Raw genomic sequence first — 25,927 nt, 5'->3', positions numbered from 1 at the left:
CTGAGCAATGCCGTTCATTCACCACATTATCTCTTGCAGCAATCGGTAGGTTCCCCAGGCACCCTACTACATATAAGGCTATAGTAGTTTAAAAAGGGAGGCTCATGGAGGGCTGTAGTGGACTGGAAAGCTTCAAGGAAGAGGAGGAACTTGAGGCCTATGAGGGGAATAGTTATAATTTGGATAGGCAGATGGGAGAAGGAAACTCACTCTGGGATGGAGACATAGTTCAAGTGAACTCAGGGATAGGATGGAGGGAGGAGGAGGAGATGGGCCATACCAGTGGATTCATGGAAATGCTAGAGAGGTAAGGGAGCCTTGAAAAATCAACCGGTGTTTTTAAGAGTTGTAGGAAACAAAGGAATAACCTGATGAGAGTATCATTTAATCTAACTTACTCTTCCAGCTGTGATTTGTTCTGGTCCTGTCTCCAGTGGAAAATGGAAATGGCTGCCCCATTTATACATGGCCCTTGCTTTCCAAAGGGTCTGCTACCATCATAGAGAAGGTAGATCATATATGTGGTCAGCAGCTGAGGACAAGGGGATTTAAAAATCTGAGCTGCAGCTAGATTTGTAGAGGAGGGGAAAGGGATCTCAAGGGGAGGTTCTCGCACCTTGATAGGGCGGGGGATGTCAGGCTTCTGCCAGCGAAGAACGATCTGTCCCGCAATTGTGACTCCATAGAAGAGGTAGTTGATGAAGCCCACGTAGTTGATGAGGGTGTACATGTCGCTGGTGACCAGCATCAGCAGGGTTGAGATGCACTGTGGGAAACGGGAGAAGCTCATCAGTGATCAGTAAGGTATCTGGACACTGAAGGAGCTGTTTATAGGTGGGAGACTGTTCCCCTGCCTCTAGGCAGACGATGCCATTTTACCATCAATGTCCTAAAATGGAGACTTTACAGCTTCCCCTCCCTAGGCATCCTGGCCATTGCTAACAGCTTCATTGCCAGGAAATTCTTTCTTATTGCAGGAATGATAATCAAAATATTTAACCACTGGTATGGCATGGGCACTAACCGTTCAGAATAGATACTGGCTATAAACAACCGGCTTGGGCACACAGGCAGTGCTGGTCTCATTTGTATTTCTTCCCTGGTTGTACCTCAAGCTAATTTTGGTGTTTCCTTTTTTTTTTTTTTAAATCCCTTAGGGAAGATTGTTAACTGCAGATTAAAGCTTTATTCCTGCCCTCATCCTCTCCTGGCTGAGTCATGTAATTTATCCCCCCCCACCTTTTTTAATATTCTAAACAGTTATAAAGCATTTGCTAGGTGGCAAGCCCTGTTCTCAGTGTTCTACAAATATTAACTCATTTAACTCTCATAACATCCCCATGAGGTTTTCTTGATAGAATCCACTTTACAATTTCAAAATCAGCTCAGTGGCTCTCTCGGAATCATGTTCTGCTCCTCTGCTAATTTGTTAAGGCCAACAGAAGATTCTGTTCTTAGAGCATCTGGGTGGCTCAGCTGGTTGAGTGTCTGCCTTTGGCTTTGGTCCTGATCCTGGGATCCAGTCCTGCATTGGGCTCCACATCAGGCTCTCTGCTCATCAAGGAGCCTGCTTCTCCCGCTGCCCCTCCCCCTGCTTGTGCTCTGTCTGTCAAATAAATAAATAAAATCTTTTTTTAAGAAGATTTTATTTATTTATTTGACAGACAGAGATCACAGTAGACAGAGAGGCAGGCAGCGAGAGGAGGAAGCGGGCTCCCTGTTGAGCAAAGAGCCTAATGGGGGCTCAATCCCAGGACCCTGGGATCATGACCTGAGGTGAAGACAGAGGCTTTAACCCACTGAGCCACCCAGGCACCCCTAAATAAATAAAATCTTAAACTAAAAAAAAAGAAGGTTCAGGGACGCCTGGGTGGCTCAGTGGGTTACGCTGCTGCCTTTGGCTCAGGTCATGATCCCAGCGTTCTGGAATCAAGTCCCACATCGGGCTCTTTGCTCAGCAGGGAGCCTGCTTCTCCCTCTGCCTCTGTTGCCACTCTGCCTGCCTGTGCGCTCCCTCTCTCTCTCTGACAAATAAATAAATAAATAAAATCTTAAAAAAAAAAAAAAAAAAGAAGGTTCAGTTCTCATGTAAGATCTGACAGTGAAAATAACCTAGAAGATTTTAATGGATGAAGAAGCCAGATTCTGACTGTATTTGCCTTGCAGTCACAGTACTGTACCAATAGCTCAAACTGGAAATAAGTCTGTGTCTCACTGGGAGTACTAGGGGTCTCCGGGCACCTTTCACAGCTAACCAATCCCGATGGCCTTCATCCTGTATCTGAACATTCTGAAACTCCACCTCATGGTGTACAATGAAGGCACTTGACTCCTAAGAGCTCTCAATTATCGTGATCTAACTGCTTCTCTGATGGACCGAAGTAATTTTCAATATTTTACTCAGGATCCAGAAAGAAAAAAGAGTAACTTAAAAGACTCAGTGGGGACAAGTCTTTGCTCTTTCTTTTTACCTCTCTAAATGATTCTACGCTAGGCCATTCTACCCTCATTTCTTCCCTACCCAAGTTTCCTTTTCTCCATTTTCAGTTGCCAGTCTTCCTTTCCTTATAGTTTGTCTTATTTGGTGTACCTGTAACACTGAATTTGTTTCAGTGATGTTTCCTGAGAGACAGGCAGAGCCTCCTTGGGGCAAGAAGACTGATGGGGAGTGGTGGACATGTATGTGATTGGCCAGGAGTGGGGACCCAAAGCTGCAATCCTGGGGGCAACAAGTGCAGGGGAGAGCCAAGAAAGGAGGTTTCTTTATGAGACTGTAGAGTTGTGACATAGTCACTTCAATCTGACCCAGAAGGATGGGAGAATAGCAATAAGCCAGGGTGAGAGCCCAAAGGTGTTTTAGGACACAGGGTCTTTCCTTGTTATTTCTCTTGATATTCACAAAGCCCATGTATACCATTTGCCAGATTATCTAAAACCCAGCGGAACCTGGGAGCAGACCAGGAGGGTGACAGGGCTGTGTGTGGGAAGTGCGAACTTCAGCTCAGAGCAAGTACAAAGAGGGAGGGTGTGTGTAGGGCTGGCAGAAGGAGGGGCCCTTACTGTGAATAGCAAGGCCGGGATTGGGGTGCAGCGCTTCACGTGGATCATGGCCAGCATGCTGGGAAGGTGGCCCTCCCTGGCTCCAGCAAAGAACAGCCTGGTAAAGAGGAAAAACAGGTCAGCCTGGGGTGACCCACAAACTACCCAAGGAAGTTCCCTCCCCAGCCCAGTCTTCCTCATTCATGCCCACCTTCTGCTCACACAAGAGCATCTCCCCCACCCAACCACGTACCCACCTTCCCATGCACACTCCAGCCCACTTGTCACAGGACCCACATTCACAAGTGCAGGTGCAGGCAGACCAGAGGCAGCCAGTGGATAACGGATGGATTCTGGGTGCATGGAGACCCTAAGTATGGTCTGAGTGGCTTGGGGTTACTGATGATTGTGACTTCACTTTGTGGGTCTCACAACGTCTTAATCCCTTTAAAAATGGGCCTCCCTCATCCTCAAGGAATACAGGTTCTCTGAAACATGGGGACTGAACTGTATGTCCATGGGAAGCCTTAAAAACACTGATATTCTAGTCAGGAGGTAGTTGCTACTGTGGGGATGGAGAATGGGTGGTGGACCAGAAAGGGACATGGAATAACTTGGGGGATATGTGGGAATGTTCTATATCTTGTTTTGAGTGGTGCTTACATCACTGTACACAACTCTCAAAATTCATTAATCTGGACAATCTGTGTATTTTATTGTATTGCATGTATTGTATTATATCATACCTAAAAATTTATAACCTTAAGCTACTTTTTCTATTCCCAAAGAAGCCATCCTAAGGAAATGAATAGTGAGTTAGTGAAAGATATATATAAAAGATATTCTGATGATAAAAAAGATAGGAAATATCCTAAATGCCCCCAAAGTAAAAGACTGATAACATAAATTATAGCATATCTATAAGATGGGATATTTTATAGTCTTAATGTTTTGAAAAAAATTCATTACATGAGAACATGCTCAAATACAATGTTAAATGGTAAGAGCAAGACAGAACACTATATGATTCCATACAGTATGATTTTAATTAATTTAGAAATTATGGTCATGTAAAAAACATACCAACTGATTATCTCAGGGGTTGGAATTATGAGTAATTTTAATTTTTTTCCATAGACTTTATTTAAAAAGTTAATTTCTAAAATAGATGAGAAATTTTTAATTGGAATAAAAATGATTTTTTAATCCTTTTTAAAAATTAGATCCTTTTTTTTGAGATAATTGTAGACTCCCATGCAACTGGAAGAAATAATACGAAGAGATCCTAGGTATCCAATCTATTTCTACTGGTAACATACTGCCAAACTACAGTATAATATCATGACTAAAAATATGTATTTTTAAAAAGAGAAATTTTAACATAAAAGGGACTTCTTTTTCCCCTTTCCTTTTCTCAGAGAAAAGAACACTATAAGCCTTTAGAAGTTCACATATTAGTATGAATTAAGCACCTAAGGGGTAGGAGGAAGGAGTTGGTGTAAAGGGCACAGGAAGGCACAGAATCAGCACGCTGGGTGTTCTGAAAAAAAAACAAAAACCTGTCACTTACTTTGGAATTTGTGTGTGAGGGGGAGAGGAACTAACAGCAGCAGTTTGGCAAAGTGTGGGAGTCCATTATGGCCCCAAGTACCCATGTGCATCACCATCAGTTGCCATCATCAACTACCTAGGCTACTGTCACTGGTTTCATGCAGCCACGCAGCATTGCCCCTCTATGGTGCAGCCTCATGCACCTAAATGAGCCCCGGGTGCTCAGGGAGCCTCATCATGCACGTAGCCAGGGCCCCACATTCATGTCCCTCCTCCACATGCAGCCAGGACCAGTGTAACTGTCCAGGTCCAACAGCATTTGCAAGTGTCAAGTTCACAAGAGACAATCCTTGCCCAGCTAGCTGACAACAGAGGAGACAATGACATTAAGCATGACACACGCCCACACACACACTTATTTCTCAGGAAGGGTCAACCTCTCCATATACCAAACACAAAGGAGTAAGAGAAAGAAGGAGAGAGGGAGGGAAGGAGAAGGAAGGAACGAAGGAACTGGAAAGATGAGCAGAGGAGGCCTGGTGGGTGAGCTGTGCCTCTGAATCAGAGGCCTTGCACGCCAGGGCCGCCGTGTCCTACATGCACACACAACTGTACCACATGCACGCAGACCATCGCTTGGCCTGCCCGAGGGACAAACCCCACTCTAAAGTGACTGTAGCCAGTCACTCTCTTCCAATAGATCCCAGAGAGCCTCATGGGTCACTGCTCTTCCACTGCTCGCCCTCAGTTGGGGACTCCAGGTGGCCACAGCTCCTGTGTAACACGCACACGAGGTTGCTGTGGGTGAGTCTCAGTCTCATAGGGTCCCGGGCCACAGAGGACACCCACACTCCCTCTTCCCTGCCCTGGGTCCTGAAAACATGGCACTCCCTTGACATTTCATGAGAACTCCTCCCTGAGGTAATGGGTGGCTTTGGAAGCAGCTGAACTCAGGGACTCCCTGTTCTTGCTGTATCTTTCAAATAGGACTATGGCCTGGGGGCAGGGGAACTTTCTAAGAAATGGGGGAAGACCCCTTGAACAACACTGATAGGAATCAGTCCAGTGTCTGCTAGCCTCAACGATCCATTCTGGAGATAGGGAGAAGAGACCCTGAGGAGGGGCAGATTCCTGGGGATGTAGAGGCAAATGTTAGGGATTTCTGGACTTACTTGAGATTCTGGCTTCCCTGAGAGTTTGGGAGTTGGGGGCCTGGCTTTGGACAAATGCTTTCCTTCAGCTTTTCCCCACTTCTCTCACTTCACACGCTCTGCCTAAGTCTCCCGAGCGGCCATGACAAGGCCGCCCACAGCCACTTGTCTGTTGAGCAGGGAGAAGGATCCATCCCACCTGCAGGCTGGTCCCAGAACTTCCATAAGAGGCCAGCCCAGAGCCCCCATCACCACCCCACAAGCCTGTGTCCCTCCTGGTCCCTGATAGAGTGGGGTTCCTTTCAAGCCAGCATAGCCTGTTTCCAGGCAAGTAGCAAAGGGGCTCTGCGGTTGCTGCTGAGATACTGTCTTGCAGCTAGTCATGGTGCCCAGACCTAGGACTGCGTCAGGCAGTCTGGGACCTCCTCAGCCCTCTGCTCCTGTTGAAATGAGGTGGGACAGGGCTTCTCGCCACTACATGTGAAGCCACACACATCGCAGGTAACCACATGAGCAGCAAACACTCCTTTGCGTCCAAGCTGACATACAAATGCCCTTTCGTGAGCAATCACCCCCTACGAGGTCACCACCCAGGTGCCCACACAGACCCCTGCTGACAGAGACAAGCCCCCCACATATACACAGAGCAATATGCGCAGCAGAATGGCCCCTGGCCCAGGAAGGACTGGGATGACACTTACCGGGAAGAGGTAAAGAGAGACCCATTGACTCCTCCAAATGTGGACAGGGCAACGGAAATGGGCATGATCCAGGCCATGACCCCTAAGAGCTTCTCTCCGAATGTCTGGGAGAGAAAACAAGGGAATGAGCAGAAGAGGCAAGGTTACAACCCACCACTTGTACATCACTGCTGGGAATGCTCCCTCCCATCTCTACGCTTGCTGAGTCTCTACTACCAGGGTCCTCGCAGGGAGAGTTGTTTCCCCAGCCCCTCCTGCACCGCACCGCCACTTCCCTTCCCATGGTGATCACACACAGTGGAGATTTAACAAGTGTTTTGGGCTATTAACTGAAGGAGACAGTGCATGGTGGTGTTAATAATAATAATAACAACAACAATGATGATGATGTGCTAACATTTGTTCTCCTTGTTTTATGGATGAGAAAACTAAGGCACAAAGCAATTAGGTAGTCTGCCTAAGATCACAAACCCAGAAAGTGGAGGGCCAGGATCAGAAGCCAGCTGTGGGAGTCCAGGCCTTAGTTACATTACACACTCATGAGTCAGGCAGGTTGGGGTTCAAATCTTAGCCCAACAGTTTGGAGCTGTGAGACCTTGAGCAAGATCCTTAATTTTTGAGCCTCAGTTTTTCCATCTGTAAAATAGAAATGGTTCCTAATTCATAGGGTGAGAATTTCTAAATTCACAGAATTAGTGTAAGAGGGGGAAAATGATAAGAACAAGCCACTATGTAGGCTGAGAAAGAAAAGGTGGTGAAGCTACAGACTAGTCTCCCTATACTGAAGGAATGTAAAATGTCAAGGGACTAGGCTTTTCTATATTCTCTGAGCCAAGTACACACTCAATTTCTCACACATTATGGGGGAGGTGCTGTTTAGAGTAGATGTGCTGCTGGGTTAGGCCAGTAGTCATGCCCCAGGACACTGAAGGGCCTCTTTCTTTAGTCTTCTGAGAGGAAAAATGTGATGACAGTTTGGTAGGGTGGCGTCAGGGCTCAGGTGAAGCCAGGTCAGGGGGCTGCATGGCTCCCAGGTTCCTCCTGAGTATCAAAGACCCCAGTGCTTTGGATCTCCATGATCTCTTTCCCCAAAGAGCACAGACCATTCCTACTACCTGTTTATTGGCACACACTTTTCCCTGATGAGGGAAGGAGTCAGGCTGCATGATTTCCAGAGGAAGAAACAAAGGCAGAGAGGAATGGCATTGTCTTGTGGAAGATTATATCTTTCTAGGAGGAGACTACCTCCATTACACAATCATCACATTTAGAGTTTAAAGTGCCCCAGATCAGGAACTGGCAAATTTTTTTTGTAAAGGGTCATATAGTAAGGAAGGTATCTTTGTGGGCCATAGAGTGTGTGGCAACAAGCTGGTTCTGCTGTTGTCACTGTTCTAGGCACAACATGGCCGTCAGTTTCCTCCTGGGCACTTGAAGATACGGTTTCTGCCCTGAGAACTTGGGATGACTTCCAATTCCACAAATTCATGGATCAGGGAAAAGTGAGTAGGGCCAATCAGGCAAGTCTATGTCAACATTCCTGGTTTGAGGAACTGTGAGTTTGATTTCTTACCACAGCGACTGCGTTTGATGCCAGCAGCTCCTGGGGGGACATTGCAGTGACATAAGCAACATTGGCAAAGACATACACAAATGTGACCAGTGGGATGGAGATGAAGATGGCTCTGGGAAGGTTCCTGTAGAAGGAGAGGAGGTGAGAGGGGAAAGGCCTGGCACCTGCCTCATCACGGGGTTTGGGAGGTGCCTTGTCTTTCTGCTCCAAACTGACCTGGCAACTTGTGTGACACTCCCTCTCCCTGGGGGGATGTATTCTGTCTCAAAATGGGCAGGGCAATTTAGAGAAAATGAAACAGTATAGGCTGGGAATATGCTTCATACCAGTTGACCTCTTTCTGACTGGAATCTCCATGATGCACCCTTTTCCCCTGCCTCAAGACACAAAGACCCTCCTGTCCTAAGGCAGGTAAGTAAGATGCCCAGAGACCTCTTGGCACATTTCATCCTCTAAAGCAATGGTGCTATCTCAGCACTGTTTCAGCTTTTAATCTGCTCTGGGACAGTCACGGGATCGTTTTTCTCCTCCTGGCAGGGCAGATGGCAAATGGTTTAAGTTCCTTAGAAATAATTGTTTCTTCAGGATAGACCAGATCACAGTCAGAACAGGGGCAGAGGTGGAGAAGTGGCCAGTGGACACCTGACTCTCTCTTCCTAGTAGCAGGTGCTGTGGCCTTTCAAGGGATTTGGGAAGAGCTGGGCTATTTTAACTCACTTGTAGGGATCAACAAGTTCCTCAGTCACGTAATTAAGAAAGTTCCAGCCTCCGTAAGCAAAGGAGCCCTGAAGGAAAGCCAGTGCGATGAGGCCGATGTCGGGTTCTTGGAAATTCTCAAATGCGTTCTTTGGTTCCAGCCAGAAATACTCTCCTGTGGATGCAAGGGGCAGGGGGCTGCTCAGAGAAAGGAGCTAGAGGCCTGGAGGCCTCTAGCCTGCCTAGTCCTGTCTCAGCTCCTCCTGCAGTGAAGATCCAGCTCTTGTCTTGTTTCCAGTGAACTCCACACATTGGAGAAGCGGGACCAAAAGGAGAATGGAAATAAGATTAGGACTTTCACAGAACCTAGGAACCAGGAGTCCAAATGCAGGCTCAGGTTCAAAGCACAGATCTCAATGTTCTTTTCAAAGGCAAATTTGCTTGGAAGGAAAGGCCAGGTTAGGGCAGAGTAGAGTAAATCAGGGGTGGTGGGCAGGGGGTGGGGGTGGGAGGGAGCTGAGATTTGGAGATGCAGGATTAGGGCCATTGGCAGTCTCCTGACCACCTTCCTATAGATCTAAGTTTATACATTTTTACAAAGAAAGCATGAAGAACAACAAACCCTCAAATGGAAGTTCCTCTAACACCATAGAAGTTTATGCGCATTCTGCTTTCTTTGTCAATAACCTCTTGTCTCTTTCTAAGGCATCACTCTCTCTCTCTTCATGGTATAGATTTCCTGAGGACAGGGTCCTTCAGCAAAGAGCTTTTCCACTGCCTCCCCAACCTTCAGCACAGTGTCCTACACGCACGTGGGCCCTCAAGAAAGGTTGCTGATGATGTTGTAATGAAACACAGAGTAACTGCCCATATTTTACTTATTCAATTGCAATCCATCGTTTGGACAGGAAATAAGGAAATTAGAATGATCAGGAGAAAGCATCAGGGCCAGAATAGAAGAGACTTTTATCTCTGAAAAGATAGCACAGTGGGTTCTTTCTTTCTTTTGTTTTTTAGGGGGAAAGCATGAACACAGTCCTCACTACCATATATTATGTAGTCCCATTTCTCATGTTTGGGGAAACTGCAGGGGTCAGCATATCCATAGTGCAATGGATAAACCTTGCCCTTGGAATACCCCCTTCATGATCATGGTATCTCCCCTACCAGATGGAGGATTTCTTTAAGTGATTTCTTTAAGTCTACACAATATTACCTGCTAAAGAACTTAACACAACTGGTTAAAATAACAGCAGAACCTTAATTATGTTCCCTAGAGTAAATATCCAGGCACCCCACATGGCCTTCAGGGCTTGTAGGCGGGTGGGAGGTCTCTCTGTTTGTCATCTGACTTTCTCCAGGAGGCAATGGGCAGAGCCTAGTGGTGCCATGGTTCCTGTGGAAACCAAATACAGACTTGGACTTGGAAGGGACCAAATCCAGTGGGGAATGTTGGCAGGGGCCCCAGGAATGCCGAGCTCTCTCTTGTAGAGATTATGAGTAATTTTGAAATGTGTAAAAATCTCCTCTGTTCTCCATTTTAAGATACGGGCAACATACAATGTAAGATGCAGGGAGATTCTCTGAAGATGGGATAAGAGGGCAACAGGAGTCCAGAGGTCTGGGGGCTTCACCTAGCTGGGCCAGAGCCAGGAGGTCAGCATGGGAGACCTGAACTCTGCAAACCAGGTGGGACAGGCTCAACTTCCAACCATCCCAGGAAAATGGTTTCTCTTCTCCTTTGTGAAGCAAGTGAAGAAGAAAAGTCATTCAAGGTCAGAATTGGAAAATCTCAGGGTTCACGTGTCTAAAGACAATGTGAGGGGGTGTGCACATGAAAACGGCAGAAAGTTGGGTGGGGTCCTGTTTTTTGGGTGCTACTCACCTTTGCAGATCTGGACAACTCCCATGATGATGATCAGGGCCAGGGCCAGGAGTTTCCCAGCTGTGAAAATGTCTTGAACCCGGGTGGCCCACCGCACACTGGCACAGTTGACCCATGTGAGGAGCACTGAAATGACAGACCCCCAAACATACCCTCAGGGCTATAATGAGGCTGTAGGAGGCCCTCTGGACAGAAGTAGAAATGTTCCCTGCTTCTCACGATGGGACTATAGCAGGCGAGCCAAATTTCCCTCAGGCCCAGCCCCAGTCTCCGGAAACTTTGGCTAGGTTAATGGGTTACAAATGGAGATTACATGCCACAAATTAGAGCTTGGTCAGAGCGTGCCCTGCCTAGGGCTGGAAGCCAGAAGTAGGCATGGAAGTGAAGGCACAGGCTTTGAGGAAAATCAGCATCTCACCAGAGTGCAAGTATGGGCTTTGTTTCCAGGCCATTGTGTGTTCAAGGGGAGCCCTGAGCAGCTGGTGGGTCCTGAATGTCATCTTCCTCAGCCTGATTTTGGGGCAACAGAGGGTTAGGGGGAATCTTTTTTTTTTTTTTAACCTGTGGTATAATTTACATAGAATAAAATTCATTTTTCTAAGTGTACAATTTGAGGAGATCTGACAAATGTATTCAGTTAGTTAATCACTTCCACACTCTTTATATGGAACATTTCCAACACTCCCAAAAGTTCTCTTTCTGGCATGTTGAGCTCCTTTGAAGTCAGTTCCCTTCCCCTACCTCTGGCAACCCTAATTTGATTTCTGTCCCTATAGTTTTGCCTTTTCCAAAATGTCACATGAACAGAATCATACAATATGTAGCCTTTTGTTTGGCTTCTTTCACTTTACACGATGCTCTTGAGATCCACTCACGTTGCTGTGTATATCAATAGTCTGGTCCTTTTATTGTCATGTAGTACTCCATTTTTTTTTTAAAGATTTTATTTATTTGACAGAAACACAGCAAGAGAAGAAACACAAGCAGAGGGAATGGGAGAAGGAGAAGCAGGCTTCCTGCCGAGCAGGGAGCCCGATGCGGGGATCAAATCCAGGACCCTGGGATCATGACCTGAGCTGAAGGCAGCTGCTTAACGACTAAGCCACCCAGGTGCCCCAACATAGTACTCCATTATATGTATTGGTTTTCTACTTACTGGCTGATGGACATCTGGGCTGATCCCAGTTTGGGGCTATTATGAATAAAGCTGCTATAAACAGTTGCATAGAAGTATTTAAATGGATTGTAGACATCTTTGAGAAGCATTTTCCTTTCTCTTGAGTTAATATCCAGGAGTGAGATTCTGAGTCATAAGGTAAATGAATAACTTTTTTTTTTTTTAAATTTTGTTATTTTTAAAAGTAATCTCTAGGGACGCCTGGGTGGCTCAGTGAGTTGAGCATTTGCCTTTTGTTCAAGTCATGATCCCAGGCTCCTGCAATCAAGTCCCACACTGAGCTCCTTGCTTGGCGGGGAGCCTGCTTCTCCCTCTGCTGCTCCCCCTGATTGTTCTCTCTCTCTTTCTCTCTGACAAATAAATAAGTAAAATCTTAAAAAAAAAAAAAAAGTAATCTCTACAGGCTTGAACTCATAGGCCCAAGATGAAAAGTCACATGCTCTACTGACTGAGCCAGCCAGGCGTCCCTAAATGTATGTTTAACTTTGTAAGAAACAGTCAAACTACTTTCCAAAGGGGTTATATCGGGGCACCTGGGTGGCTCAGTCAGTTAAGTGTCTACCTTCGGGTCAGGTCATGATCCTGGGGTCCTGGGATCAAGCTCCACATTGGGCTCCCTGCTCAGTTGGGAGCCTGCTTCTCCCTCTCCCTCTGCTGCTCTCCCCAGCTTGTGCTCTCTCACTCTCTCAAATAAATAAATAAATAATCTTAAAAACAACAACAACAACAAAACCCCACAAAGTGGTTGTATCGTTAGCATCTCCACCAGCAATGTAGGCGAGGTCCTGTTGCTCTGAATCCTTTCAGCATTTGGAATCCTCAGCTCCAAAAGCTTGGCTCTTCTGATAGGTGGATAGGGACATCTCACTGTGATTTCAATTTGCATTTCCCTCATGACTGGTGAGGTTGAGCATGTTTTCATGTGCTTATTTGCCACTAGCCCTCTGTTTTCTATGGTAGCATAGGGGCTTTTAACTCTGCCTCCTATCCTAGGAGTCACAGGGCTCTCACAGAGATCCCAACAACATGGAAACTCCAAGGGATGGAGGAGAGTTCAAAGGCTGAATCCTAGGAGGGAGGGACTCTGTTTTACAGCCACACTCTCCCAGCAACCCAGGGAGCCTGTGCCGCAGGAATGGGACACTCATCTCCCTGGTGCTTAGGAAGTCCTTGAGAACAAAGGGAAGAAATAAAATCCTCTTGTTTCCCCTTCTCCTGAAACAGTGACCAGGACACCCCCCTACCCTATCCTCCAAAGGTACCTATCCTCCAAAGGTACAAGTCACACATGAAGCACCAGCCTTCTTCTCAAGCGCTGCCCCGGCTTCTGACTTCACCTGAACAGTTGCTCAGATTATATCAATACTGATCTTTAAACTGTGTTTTTACTTTTCAAGTATATTCTGACCTTACTTGATTCTGAGACCATGTCAACAGGGTGAAGACCTGACATTATTATCTATAACCTTTCTTCCCACACCGTCTCTACCTGGCAAACTCCTTCTCATCTTTCAAGATCCTGCTCAAATGTCACCTGTTCTGTGTCTTTATTATTTTATGTATTCCTGACAATGTGGCTGCAAGGTAAGATACACCAGCTGCATTTTGCAAACAAAATAAACAAACAAAGTTTGTCCCTCCTCTTTTTTCTCAGACCACATTGTTTATATTTAATTTTGGCATCTACTTCTTTGTATTATAAAGATCTGTTTCTTTTTCTCTGTCTCCATGTAGACCAGGAGAGCAGGAACTATGACTTTTCATGTTTTCAATCCCTGGGCATCATTAATGTCTGCAAATAGAATGTGCTCAGCAAATATTTAATACTTGGATACAGAAAATGCCTCAATTCATTAGCCCTGCAATCTCATCTCAGTCTACACATTTTACAATGCACACAATCTCCCCTGCTCCCCAGGAATCTCATCAAAAGGAGACACGAGCCCCAGCTGGTTGCACAGAGTCAAAAGAGCGACAGGAAACTTGAATTCAAGAGTAGAAACTCTTGACTCCTCACAGAGAAGTTGTTATCCAAGATGGTGTCATATAAGGAGAACAAAAACATGTTGTCAGAGGAAGGATTTTAAACGCCTGAACAGGGAGAACATCTTGTAAATACTCGAATGTTCCAGATGGACCGAGACATCCTGATAAACACACATTTGGTTTATCTTACTCAATTCAAAAAGGATTTCAGGATCACAAGCCTGGTGACAATCCAACCCAAATCATTCTAAGCAACAGGGCCTGAGATCTGTTTATCCTCAGGGACTTGAGGACTGCTAGGTACAAGGCTCAGCCCTCAGGTCCCAGGAGTTCAGGAAGACACAAGCAATGACTTAAGGATAAAGGAGATTGATTTATGAAAAGAAGATTAGGACATAAAACCCATGAGGCTCAGGGATAGGTAAGGATTACAGAATAAGGAACCAGATTGTGATTCCAGAGAAGAAAATTATCCTCTATCAAGGGGAGGACAGGGCACAGTGGGGAAGGGAGAGCAAAGTACTTGGAGGGAAACAAGGGATGAGCAGGACAAGTCACAGGCATTCTTCCCCCAGTGGGTGGGGGAAATGTGGCCACCTCCTGGTGGGCTGGGATAGAAAACACAAAACCATGTATCTCCAGGAGAGGGACTTTGTCAAGGCAGTCAGAAAGATTCCTTCAGTCAATTCCAGAATATTCCTGGGGGATGGGAGATGTTTGAAGGAAGGGATAATTTGTCAAATAAACTCACTGTGGGTATCTTCTGTCCCACCTGACCTTATCTTCACAATTTCACAAGAACCCAGTCTTTGACTAATATTTAACCTTTTACCTTTACAGAGATCTTTCAGACATAAAAAGAGAAATCCTGAGAATGGGGTGGGGACACATTTTGCCTGTGACACTAATCTCCTTAGAACAATGACTGCAGGCCCTCACATCTGACCCTGATCCCTGCTGTTGGGTGATCACAGCATGTGACTGAGGGGAAAGAGGGCACTTTCAGTCTCCTGCTACCACAGGACAGCTTCCCTCACAGCAGGCTGAAACCTGAGCCTCCAAACAGAGACGAAAGGTCAGTGAGTGAAGGCAATACTGTCAGGTGCTTGCCAAGCCCCTGCCCTGTTCAGGCATCCTACCTCTGCCTGTCTGCTACCCAGAGCTCCTTTGTATTGTTAGTGGCTATGGCTCCTCTCTCTTCTCAGCCAGAGGGTGCATTCTGAATGCTTGAGAAACAGTGACCTCAGGGAAGCCACACGTAGGTGGGGACCAGTAGCCTCTGCAGCTTGAAATGTAAGGGTTTTCCTTCATCCATCCATCCATCTGTCTGCCCGTCCAACCACCATCTACAAATGGCCTACTGTGCTGGGTGCTCTGGTAGGTGGGGGAGTTACAAGACACAAGTCCTTGTCCTCAGGAAGTTGAGAGCATAAGGTGGGGGAGATGGGTGAGCTAAAAGATGATCATACAACAGTGTGCTGACAGCAAGGGTCTTCATGGAAGCAAGTGGGCATCCATGAGGAGTCCCAAACTCTGCCCAGGGGACTCAGACCTGTGTCCTATAGGAGGGGGGAGACCCTAACCAAAAGGCGAATTTTATAATTTTGACCCAGCTGGATAACAGAAATAAGGCATAAGACTCTGGTTCTTGTCCATTGTAATATGGCTGTGTGGAGGTTCCTGTTTCTCTAGAAACCCCCATGGAATCTCGGGCTTATCTGTATTTCTTGGGCATTTTCTCCTCTCTCTCTTTGGTATCCTTTCTGTTTGCTGGGTTTAAAAAAAAAAAAAAGGTGGAAAGACTATCAAGACGATACTTCAAAAAAATGCTGAAGTCAGGGGTTGGTTACTTAATCTGCCAAGCTGGAAAAGGTGACAAGGTGACACCTTAATGTCAAGGTGACAGGAGGGATACAAAAAACAGGCAGGCAGGACTAGGGCACTCAGAACCCAGCAATCTTGTGAGCTCCTCAGAGCTCAGGGCCCAGGTCTTCTCAGCTGCTGAATAGGAGAGGTGGGCTCGGGACTCCCTGTCTGTGGGAAAGCTGAAAGGCTGACAGAGAGGTGCGGAGTCCTTGTCAGACTGATGACAATGCAGATCCTGTCACTGACCTGGACAGAGGGCCAGAGTTAGAAAAAAGAGACATGATGTTGGAAGCAGAAACCAGAGAGGGAGAAAGAAAGATTTGAAGAAGCCATGCTGTGGGCTTTGAAGATGGAAGAAGGGTCCACGAGCCAAGGAATGTAGGAGGTCTCTAGAAGCTGGAAAAGGCAAGGCAACAACTATCCCCAGAGCCTCCAGAAAGAACACAGCTTTGCTGGCACCTTGAGTTTAGGACTTCTGACCTCCAGAACTATAAGACACTAAATCTGTATAGTTTGTAGTCACTACATTCATGGTAATTTGTTATAGTAGCAACAGGGAATTAATTTAGGGCCAGGCACCATACAGAAAGACCAGAAAGCAGGTGGCACACACTGAAATAGCAAAACTTTTAAAGAGCAACCTGGCGGCACACCGCCGGACCCCAAAGGAGTACCTGTCCAAAGGAGAAGCCCCTCAGGCCTTGTAGAATGCCAGTGGAGGTAAAAGGTGTAGAACGCCAGTGCTTCTTCTGGTGGGGCTCTCCAGAAGAAGCAGTGAAAGTGAGGTCACCCATGTGCTAACCTAGTTGGCAAATTTCTACACCACATGACAGCATCCCAACTCTTCAATAACCTCAATCCTATAGTTAAGGTGTCACTGCCTCCTGTTTCTTCCCTTCCTAATTCTATACAGTATTAAACAGGCTCACCCTCCAATAACTCTAGCTGTGCTTTTCCTCCCAGAAAAATCCAGGGGCAAAAGACACTGCTAATATTCCTCTTCCATCCAATTCCAGGCTCTTTTCCAGTATCCTCTATATTCCATACAACTTCAGGCCCACACAGGCAACCCAGATACACATAGAAATGGAGGCCCAAGTTTCAAACTTCTTACAAGGCGAGTCTAGTGCTGGGAGGCTCACAGAAGTGACTCTTTTCTTCTCTGCCCCTATGGTTTTGTTGGTCTCCTAATTTTACTGACCAGAGGCTACAATCACAGATCATAAAAGAAGTAAAGATGGAAAGCCAAGAGATGAACTCCTGAGACTGAGTTTCTTTCTCAAGTCAAAAGGTAGGGTGGCCACACTGTGCGCTATCTTGCAGGGGACAACACCAAAAGCACCCTGACAAAGCTCGTTCTGGGACTTTTCCAGGTGGAGTCAACCCAACCCAAACCCCCAGGAGGTACGGCAAGGTTAAAGCACTACAAATTTTAGAAGGGAAGAGTAGGAACTACATGTTTTGGGAATCCTTACCTTAGATGAATATGTTATAGAGTATAGGTAACAGAAACAATTTAAAATTAATCTCTCCAGTCCATTTTTAAACAGAACATCAGTGACTTGAGAGCACAAAATAAACAAGTCTTCATTTAGAACATTTTAAGCATGGATTAGGGAAGGAATTGTGGGGCTGGTTTTAAGTGTCTGCAATCAGCACAGCCAGGGCTGTGTTTTCAGGTGCTCCCTTGCTTCTGGACACAGGACTCTGGCCTCTTGCTGAGCTGGGCTGGCAAATGGTCATTCTGTGTCTTCATCAGAGGGCCAGTGGACACCTTCCTGCATACATCCCTAAACTAAATCTCATTCCTTTTGCCAAAGCCAGCTTCTGCTTCATGGACCACACTGTTCTGGTGTGATGGGGTGAAAGCCAGGATGCGGCCATTTAGATAGGAGGCTGGACTGGTTGTTATAAGAACAGTGCTCAGAAGAATGACTGGGTTGGGGCTTTCCTTGTTGACAGCTCTCAGCACTGGACGGAGATGTTTGAGGCCTGTGCCCTACTACCCAGAGGCACATTTCTAGCCTCATGAGCAGAGCCAGGAATGACCTGAGAGACTGAGAACCTCATATGTGCATGGACCAAGACCCCAGTTAATGTCCTCCTGCCCCCACCAGTTCCCAGTTGCTTATTCTTCCACTATGTCAGCCTTTCTTTCATCATATACATATTGTCCCACTGTCCCTCTGCCCATTCTCACATTCTCTCTCACCCTGCTCCTGTCAATGGTACCCATGTTCATTGCTCAAGGGCCACCCTAAGTCAGTGACCTGAAGGTAACTAGTCAGTTTGCTTTCAGAACGGTGGGAAGTAAGATGCCAATGTGGCAAAAAGGGGAAGACTACGATGACTACCCCTGAGAGACCAAGAGAGTTGTGTCCATTGTTCTCAGAGCTTTAGAAAATAATTTCTCACTGGCAGACTTGACTCCTTGCCTTGTATTCCCTTCTGTGACCCCTTGTCAATGTCACCATCACATGTTCTATTGAACTCTGGGAACTTCTTTAAGATTTCTTGGTCTTGCTGCTTGTATCTTTCTCAGGAGTGGGCTAGAGGCAGCTTGGAAAGGTTTGTTTTCCTTTAGCATATTCAGAACTAGGCCTCTCCATCTTTTCAGATAGGAGAAAACAGACAGTAGAAAGGGGCAAAAAAAATGCCCAGACTTGCCAAAGTCCATAAAGACAGGTAGTGAAGAAGGGAGGGAAAGAGTGAGCCTGAGAAACGCCAGTGGGGAGGAAGGAAGAGGAGAAACAATACACAACGTTACGAGTGAGGAGAAAGAGCTCAAGAGAAATGGCACAGAGAGAGAAGGCCAAGACAGGAAAAAAGAAAGATGCAATGCACTAAGCAGACAGCTGTTGAAAAGGGAAGCTGTGAAGCCACTTTGTAGAAATCAGAACACCCTGTTCTTCTCCAGAACATCAAAATAAGCACCTTTCTGGGATGGAGCTCCCAGCCCTCTGAAACAGCCATAAATTTCAACTGGGTTATGGGCCTGCCTGCCAGAAACATTGGGATCTTAGTCTCACCTTTTGCTGGGGCACGCACGTCTCTTCCTTCCACCTTCTGCCATGCTCTGCCAGCTCCCCCTGACTCCCTCCCTCCAGACCTGGAACTAAAGGGGCAAAGTGACGCCCCTCAGACCAGCCCTCTAGTGTTCATGGTGCCCATGCTGGAGCACCCCGTGAGCACCCGGCCTGCAGGAGGGGGTGTGGTGAAAACTGGGCTCTGTGATAGGCTGGATAGGACTCCCTGGCCACCTCTCCCCTCTCCTGCTCTTGTAAGGATCTGGGCACGTGTTTCTAATTGCGGAAAGGCTGCCTTGGCTTGGCCTGCCTAACTTCAGCTGTTTCCAGATCTAGGAGGTTACTAGTGCTGGCTGCCAAAAGGCACTGATAGGCAAAGAAAACACAGAACTCTGTTTGAGTTCTAACGCACATAACCTGAGGCTCTGATAAGATTCCAGGTCTCCACGGGGCCAGCCTGAGCTATCTTTCCTTCTCTGAGTCCTCAGGGAGACCTGGAGGGAAACTGGGTATGAGTGAGGAGACAGAGCCAGCTTCCTAGAATCCTTCCCAGTGCCCAGGGCGAGACATTTTCACGTGGGGTGAGGAGTTGCATTATAAAGTCTCAAGTTGTTGACTACCTAAAACAAAGGTTGTATTATGATACATGTAAATAACTTGACTGATGAAAGACAAAAACATCAAAACAAAGCAACAGCAATAACATCAGAATAAATGAAATGAGCCCTTCCCTAAAAACTAAGCTTTGATCCCAGCTTTGATCCCAGCTGTAAGGCCACAGCGAGGCTGTGAAACAGATCTTGCTACCATGCCACAGTAACATTTTGTACTTCTCCAGCCCCTTTCATCTGGAAGCATTCTTCCAGCTAAGCTCCCACCCACGCTGCCCCACCCCCTTCCCGGCTCTCTCTTCCCCTTCCTTCTTCCCCTGACCCCTCGGTGCCAGTTGCTAGACCTGGAGTTTCTGCTGAATCACCATCTGGTACTGAGTTTAGCCAAGAAAACCCAAACTCCCAGCTCAGCATTTTCCAAGAGCTGAGTAGTTCTCTCTTCAGCAGAAACTAAACATGGCCTCTGAGCTAGGGGTGGTGGGGGGAATGGAAGGCAGCTGGAAAGCAGGGGAGACAGACCTAAGGCACCATGCCACCTCGGGGAAGCCCCTTTTGAATCCTATTCATTACCGTTCCAGTCCCGGCCTGAAAAATTCCTGTTATCTCAGGCCCCAGTTCTCAAGGTGGTTGCCTCTCCAACACATAGCAAGGGGAATGGGGTGTATTCTGTAGGGTCTGCACAGGGCTCAGGAGGGCGAGCCTGACTTTCCATTATCCTCAGCCTTTGAAGAGAAGGTGTGGGAGGTCTGGTTGGTTCTTGGACTGGAAGACTTGTGGGCTCTGTTAGTGTCACTGAAGCTTATGAACAGGGACCCAGGCTGCAAAATTCCCAAGACTGGTTTGGTTATAACCCTATTCCAATGGTAGGTAGTGTCCAAACTCGCTAAACTCTCATCTGTCCCCCAAAGCTCCCTGTGACACTAAGCCTCACTCCAATCAGTCTTGACTTTTATATTCTTGGGTATGTGATATAAATTTGGAGTGTCACATTAACCCTTACAAGTTCACCAGACACAATTAATGCCTGAACTTCATAAACCACAGGCTCTGGCTTCTCTGGGAAAAAACAAAGTAATCCTGAGAGTCAACAACAAAAGGCGAGAGGAGAATTTTATCTTCTATTGGTTCAAGAAAGTTAGCAAGTTGTTTCCATCCTGGTGGAAGCTGAACCACTGGAAAACTCTATTTTAGGAGGTCTCAATCCCATTCATTATTCTCCCAAGTAGGTCTGGACACATTCCCAGGAACAAGCTCCTCATTCCCCAGTTTCCAGGACTTAGGCTATGTGCACCCTTTGAACAGCAAACGCCACTCTGAGATTAAAAGCTGGAGACCAGAAGAGACAGTATGGAAAGCCAGGAAAGAGGAGGTGATCTGGACCAGCAATTAAAGCATACTGAAACTGAAAAGAATGCTTTTCAGTCAGCTACCTTGACTTCTCAGGTAGCTGGTGGGAACAAAGAGCCTGGTCTGAGAACAGAACTCGATTTAGACTAATTGACAGCAGTGTCCATCACCAGTAGATCCCTAGGGAAGAAGACCTCCATAAAACTCTAGAATTCACCATGATATTTATAATTGCTTATTATGATATATAAACTATAAAGCAGTTACTGATAATTTCTTCTTCTTAGAGCTCAAGACTGGATCACTCTTATGGAAATGTAAGATGAGAATAACAAAGATACCTTCACTCCTAGGGCTTTGGGCATGAGGAATACTCCAAAGGCCATATAGGGCAGGGATGGGTTGAAATGGCACTGAAGAGCAGGTGTTCACTCTGCCATCACGGGCATGGAGGCCAAAAGCACATGGACTGCTTTCCTCAAGTTCCAGCATCAGAATTTGAGTATTGAAAAGTGAATGGGAATGGTTGCAAAGGTAAGGGGCCAACTCAACTGAGTAAGAACTACACCCATGACAAGGCATTAAAATATGATCCAGAGTTGGGGCGCCTGGGTGGCTCAGTGAGTAAAGCCTCTGCCTTCGGCTCAGGTCATGATCTCAGGGTTCTGGGATCGAGCCCCTCATCAGGCTCTCTGCTCAATGGGGAGCCTGCTTCCCCACCGTCTCTCTGCCTGCCTCTATGCTACTTGTGATCTCTCTCTGTGTCAAATAAATAAACAAAATCTTAAAAAAAAAACAAAACAACCCAGTGTTGTCCTTGATTTATTTCATCTGAATTCCAACAAGAATGTGCCATCCTTGACTCCCTAGTCACCCTAATCACCAGGTCCTGCCATTTCTACCTTGTAAAGGCCAAATACATCTATTTCTGTATATTCCCACAGCTCCATCCCCAATTCACATCATTGTCATCCCTATCCTGGATTTCTGTAAACACATTGTACCAGGTCTCCTTGCCTCTGATCTTATTCCCCTCTCCAACTCATCCTTTATCCTTGTGGCCATGAGTCTTCTAAAATGTAAATATATATTGATCATGTCAACCCTTCCCATTGCTCTTAGGGTAAAGTCCAATCTCTCCAGCATTGCCCATAAAGCCCTTTCCTGACTGGATCTTCACTTCTATCTGTATCTCCTACCTCCTAGTCTATGCTGTGGCTATACTGAACTACCTGGAGTTCGTTCTCTCAAGGGGCCAGGTTCTTTCTTGTCCCCAGACCTTGGCACATGTTAATCCTTCCAGCTATAACATTCTCCCTGCCCCATCCCATTCCACTTTCCTCTCCATGCTGGATACTGCCTGGCTATCTCCAACTGGTCTTTCCTTAACTTATATGTAGTTTTCTCCAAGATTTTCCTTAACCACACTCCCCACCCCCATTTCTGTTATATCTAGCTCTGCCTGGATGTTGTCCTCTTGGAGGATTTACTACGTAGAACTGAAATTTCCTGTGAACTTGTCAGAATCATCCAATGGATGGTTCCCTAGTACAGGAATTAAGTATCCTCATGGCTAACAAAGTTCCTGGAGCAGACACTCACAGATTTGAAAATGACTGAATGATTCTGTATCCTGTGTGGTACCTAGAAGACACACAAGTAGACTCAGTAAATGCTGATTAAGTCTAAATTTCCCATTGCTGCAACTGCAAATGAGACAAATGAGGGGCTTTTTTTGGTTCACTGTTGTATCTCGTGCCCAAAACAGTATCTAGCACATCATGGGCACTTAATAAATGTTTGTTGAATGAACAGAGTGTTGAGATTCTCATTTGCATAATGCTTCCCAAGAGTCTCAACCCCTTTCTGAGTTGTATCACTCTAGAGCAGGCTTTGGACCAGTAACCTGAGGTGGCCACCCTGAGGAAGACTTCCAATCAAATACTTGCTAAGGGCTCCCCAGGGCTTTGCGGGGGCAGTGGAAGGCAGAAATGCAGAACACATTGTGACTGCTCATCGTAAATGCTGGACAGTTGAGATATTTCATTTTGATTTGTACTAGATAAACTAGATTGCTCTCTTTTAGTAGTCAATTAATCACCACATCCAGTTGATCCTACTCTGAAATCTTTCTTGTTTTTGTCACCTTGTAACTTCATTTCTATTTCAGTCCAGGACTTCTTGGGCCTGCACAAATGCTTGGTTGGCTTGCTAACTCATCTCACTGCTTCAAATGTCACAGTCTTTCTCCACTCAAATGTGAACCTAATCACGTTACTCCTCTGCTCAAAATCCTTCCGCGGTTCCCGTGTCTTGGATGAAGACTCCTCTCTCCTGCATGATGTACGGGATCCTTCCAGAACTGGCTCCTGCTCGCCTGTTGAACCTCATCTCCTGTCACTCTCCTGGGCTTTCCACACAAAAGTACTTGCTTTTCTCCAACAGGTCATTTTTCTCTTGATGCCAGGTCTTGCTTGTGCCCTTCCCTTTACCCCGCTGTTCTGTTTCATGCCTATCGGGAGCTACCTATTTACCTTGGAAGATTGAGCTCAATCTGGGAGCCTTCCCTAGTATTCCTCTCCCAACTTTGAAGGACCTTTCTCTGTGTTGTACTTTTGTCATCACATTGTATTGTAATTATTTGTTTGCACACCAATCTCTTCATTAGCCTTTAATCTCTTCCCAGACTCTGTATAAATAATGCCTTATCTCCATTCAATGCAGGAGCTCAATCTGGGGATTAACTGATAGATTTGCAGTTTCTTTCTTTTTTCCTTGGGAAGCCACTTACAAAATACCTTTAGTCTTTATGAATCATAAAAATGAAAAATGGGGTTTTAGTCAAATTGACCACTCAGTAAAAAATTAAGAGATTTTTCAATATGCAGTTGACCCCTGAACAACAGTTTGAACTGACCAGCTCTATTTACATGTGAATTTTCTTTAGTACAGTACTATAAATATATTTTTTCCTTGTGATTTTCTTAATAATATTTTTAGCTTACTTCATTGTAAGAATACGGTATATATAATGCATACAACATATAAAATATGTGTTAATCAGCTGTCTATGTTATTGGTAAGGCTTCCAGTCAATAGTAGGCTAAGAGTAAAGTTTGGGAGGAGTCAAAAGTTATATGTGGATTTTCAATTATGCAGGGAGTCAGTGTCCCTAACTGCTGTGTTGTTCAAAGGTCAACTGTATTTAGATTTTAAATGTTGGCTAGCTAGAAGATGTACAGAGAAGGAATATGACTTGGATGTATGGGAATCAAGTGTAGGTGGTCTGTGTTTGTCTGGATTCAAATATACGAGGATTATGAGGCACCCAAAGAACTCTGGGGGCTAAGGATGGCAGGAAGGCACTGCTGCTCAGGCATCTGAGGCAAAGGGTTTAGTGCATGGAGATAAATTTGGGCCTAGAGAATGTGAAACCTCAAAGGCAAATGAACCGAGATTAAGGGACTTAGAAGTTAGGAACAACTAGAACCCTCTGATGTCAAGGGATTAATTTGCAAGAGGCTTGCAAAACAACATACAGGTTTATCGATCATAGCATCCTGCATCAAGGACCTGGGGACTTTCCACAGAGGAATGCAGAGCAACTCAGGGTTAAAAGTTATATGTAACAGTAAAGTCCTTTCCCTTCTAAACTGCTCAAGGGAAAAGAAAAAGAAGGAGAAGGAGGAGAAAAAGAAGAAGGAGAAAAAGAAGAAAAAGGAGGAGGAGAAATCTGAAGCCCTAAAAAACCAGCCTCTTAGGTATCTCAGTAGAAAGATGGAAAACAAGATAAGAAGCTTTTTTTTTTTTTTTTTTTTACTTGTGAAATACATGCAGGGCACTCTTGTCCCCTCAGGGAGAGAAAGGAGAAGGAGTTTCTTTAGTACAGGCATTCAGGGGAAAGAGGAGACTTGAATGAAAAGAAAAAAATTCTACTTCAGATCCTGGACATGACCCCAGACCCCAAAGAGAGGAGGGAGGCCAGGAGCTGCCTGAGTGAAAGTTGACCCAGTCTCAAGGACAGGGAGACAGATCCTGAGAGAAAACCCAGAGTAAGGGAGCAAGAAGCACAAATGGGGGACCCCAGAACACCTGATACTCCTTCAGTGCCACTGGGACCACTTTGTTTACAACTAGAAACTCAGGAAGTAGACAAAAGATATAGCTAAATGATAAAACAGTAAGCTGCAGAAATCACCTATCCATATGTATATGCTGAGACACACACATGTCTATATGCCCGACATGGAGGGATGCATTTTATTTAGAACTGGATGGATACCTATCCACAGTTAGCATGGTTACTGGGCACGGGAGAGGGGTGATGATAAGGGGAAGCTCTCACTGTCAGCTCCCTTTATGTATTCCTTGAATCTTTTCCCGAGAGAATATAGTCATTTATTTACAAAGTAGTAAAAAGGGAAAGAAAGAAAAGAGAAACACTCAAAGCACATCCTAGAAGAAGGCACCAAAACCAAGTTTCAACACCTCTTATTCCCCTCATTCCTAATTCCTTCCTCCCACTAATATGCTTGCTTTGGAGAAGGGAGAAGGCTTTCCATTTAATTAAAATGTAAAATACATTCTTTTTTTTACTGCCTGGTGGCTAGGGATATTCTGCTGACTCAGCAGTGAATAATCAGCTTTGACCTACATAATAGAATAACTCAAAGTGGCAGCTGCAGTTGCATAAGCAGATCCAAATCTGCAGTTCCTTCTCCCTCCCCCCAAGGCTCCTTGCAGGCAAGCCAATTCCAGCAGGTTCTCTCCACCTCTCCAACCCCCATCCGGCTGTCCCACCACCATTTTTCATCCAATGTATTCTGACCCCACCAAAGAACCACACTTGACCTGATCTCCCTCCCACAGCCAGTGCCAGGCAGGGGCTTTGCCACATGGATCTCCCTGCTGGGTTCCCCACTTTGTCTTCTAGCTCTCTCCAGAACACACCAGTGACCTCTCCACAGAGGGTGGCCTTTCCCTCAAAAACTCTCATCCTACAGTGGGTCAGCCTGCCCTTGGCATGCCAGGATGATCCAGCAGAAAACAGAGCCTCTGGTTAAAATACACTCAGAAGAGCCCAAGCTCTCCACTGGTTCTCTCAAAAATATAGCTGGACTGGGCCACACTTGGCTCTCCTGCCAAAGAGCACCAGGCCTATTTTCACACAGCCGGCTGGCCTGGCACTGGCTAAAAGGACAGGGAGCCTGGGAAAAAAAAGGTAAGAGCATTTAAGGAAAGCCTTCCTGACCATTTGGTTCCTATTTCACCGGATACCTTTTTTTTTTTTTTTTTTTTTAAGATTTTTATTTATTTAT

The 25,927-nt window shown here is 45.8% G+C and overlaps 1 protein-coding gene and 1 non-coding gene across 6 annotated transcripts in view; both read right to left on the bottom strand.

Moving 5' to 3' along the window:
* The window catches only part of SLC7A8 (solute carrier family 7 member 8), a 48,718-nt gene that overhangs the window by 2,489 nt on the left and 20,302 nt on the right, over positions 1 to 25,927 (bottom strand). For 3 of the 5 annotated variants that reach the window (XM_032856375.1, XM_032856374.1, XM_032856376.1), the window contains 6 exons: positions 10,597 to 10,722; positions 8,733 to 8,886; positions 8,016 to 8,139; positions 6,443 to 6,546; positions 3,061 to 3,157; positions 617 to 766 (listed from right to left, as the gene is read on the bottom strand). In XM_032856375.1, coding sequence (XP_032712266.1) covers positions 617 to 766; positions 3,061 to 3,157; positions 6,443 to 6,546; positions 8,016 to 8,139; positions 8,733 to 8,886; positions 10,597 to 10,722 — 755 coding nt within the window. Of the gene's footprint in view, positions 1 to 616; positions 767 to 3,060; positions 3,158 to 6,442; positions 6,547 to 8,015; positions 8,140 to 8,732; positions 8,887 to 10,596; positions 10,723 to 18,654; positions 18,745 to 25,927 lie in introns of those variants that run through there. The other 2 variants (XM_032856378.1, XM_032856379.1) reach the window with 2 other exon arrangements.
* On the bottom strand, positions 9,728 to 9,890 carry LOC116867594. The gene has a single exon (XR_004382638.1). It is a non-coding gene; the product is annotated as a U1 spliceosomal RNA (small nuclear RNA).

This window comes from Lontra canadensis, unplaced genomic scaffold (assembly GCF_010015895.1).
Source record: "Lontra canadensis isolate GAN:19392208 unplaced genomic scaffold, GSC_riverotter_1.0 scaffold12, whole genome shotgun sequence".
NCBI classification, from domain to species: Eukaryota; Metazoa; Chordata; class Mammalia; order Carnivora; family Mustelidae; genus Lontra; species Lontra canadensis.
The sequence above is the reverse complement of the archived record's forward strand: the minus strand, read 5'-3'. Positions and strand labels throughout refer to the sequence as shown.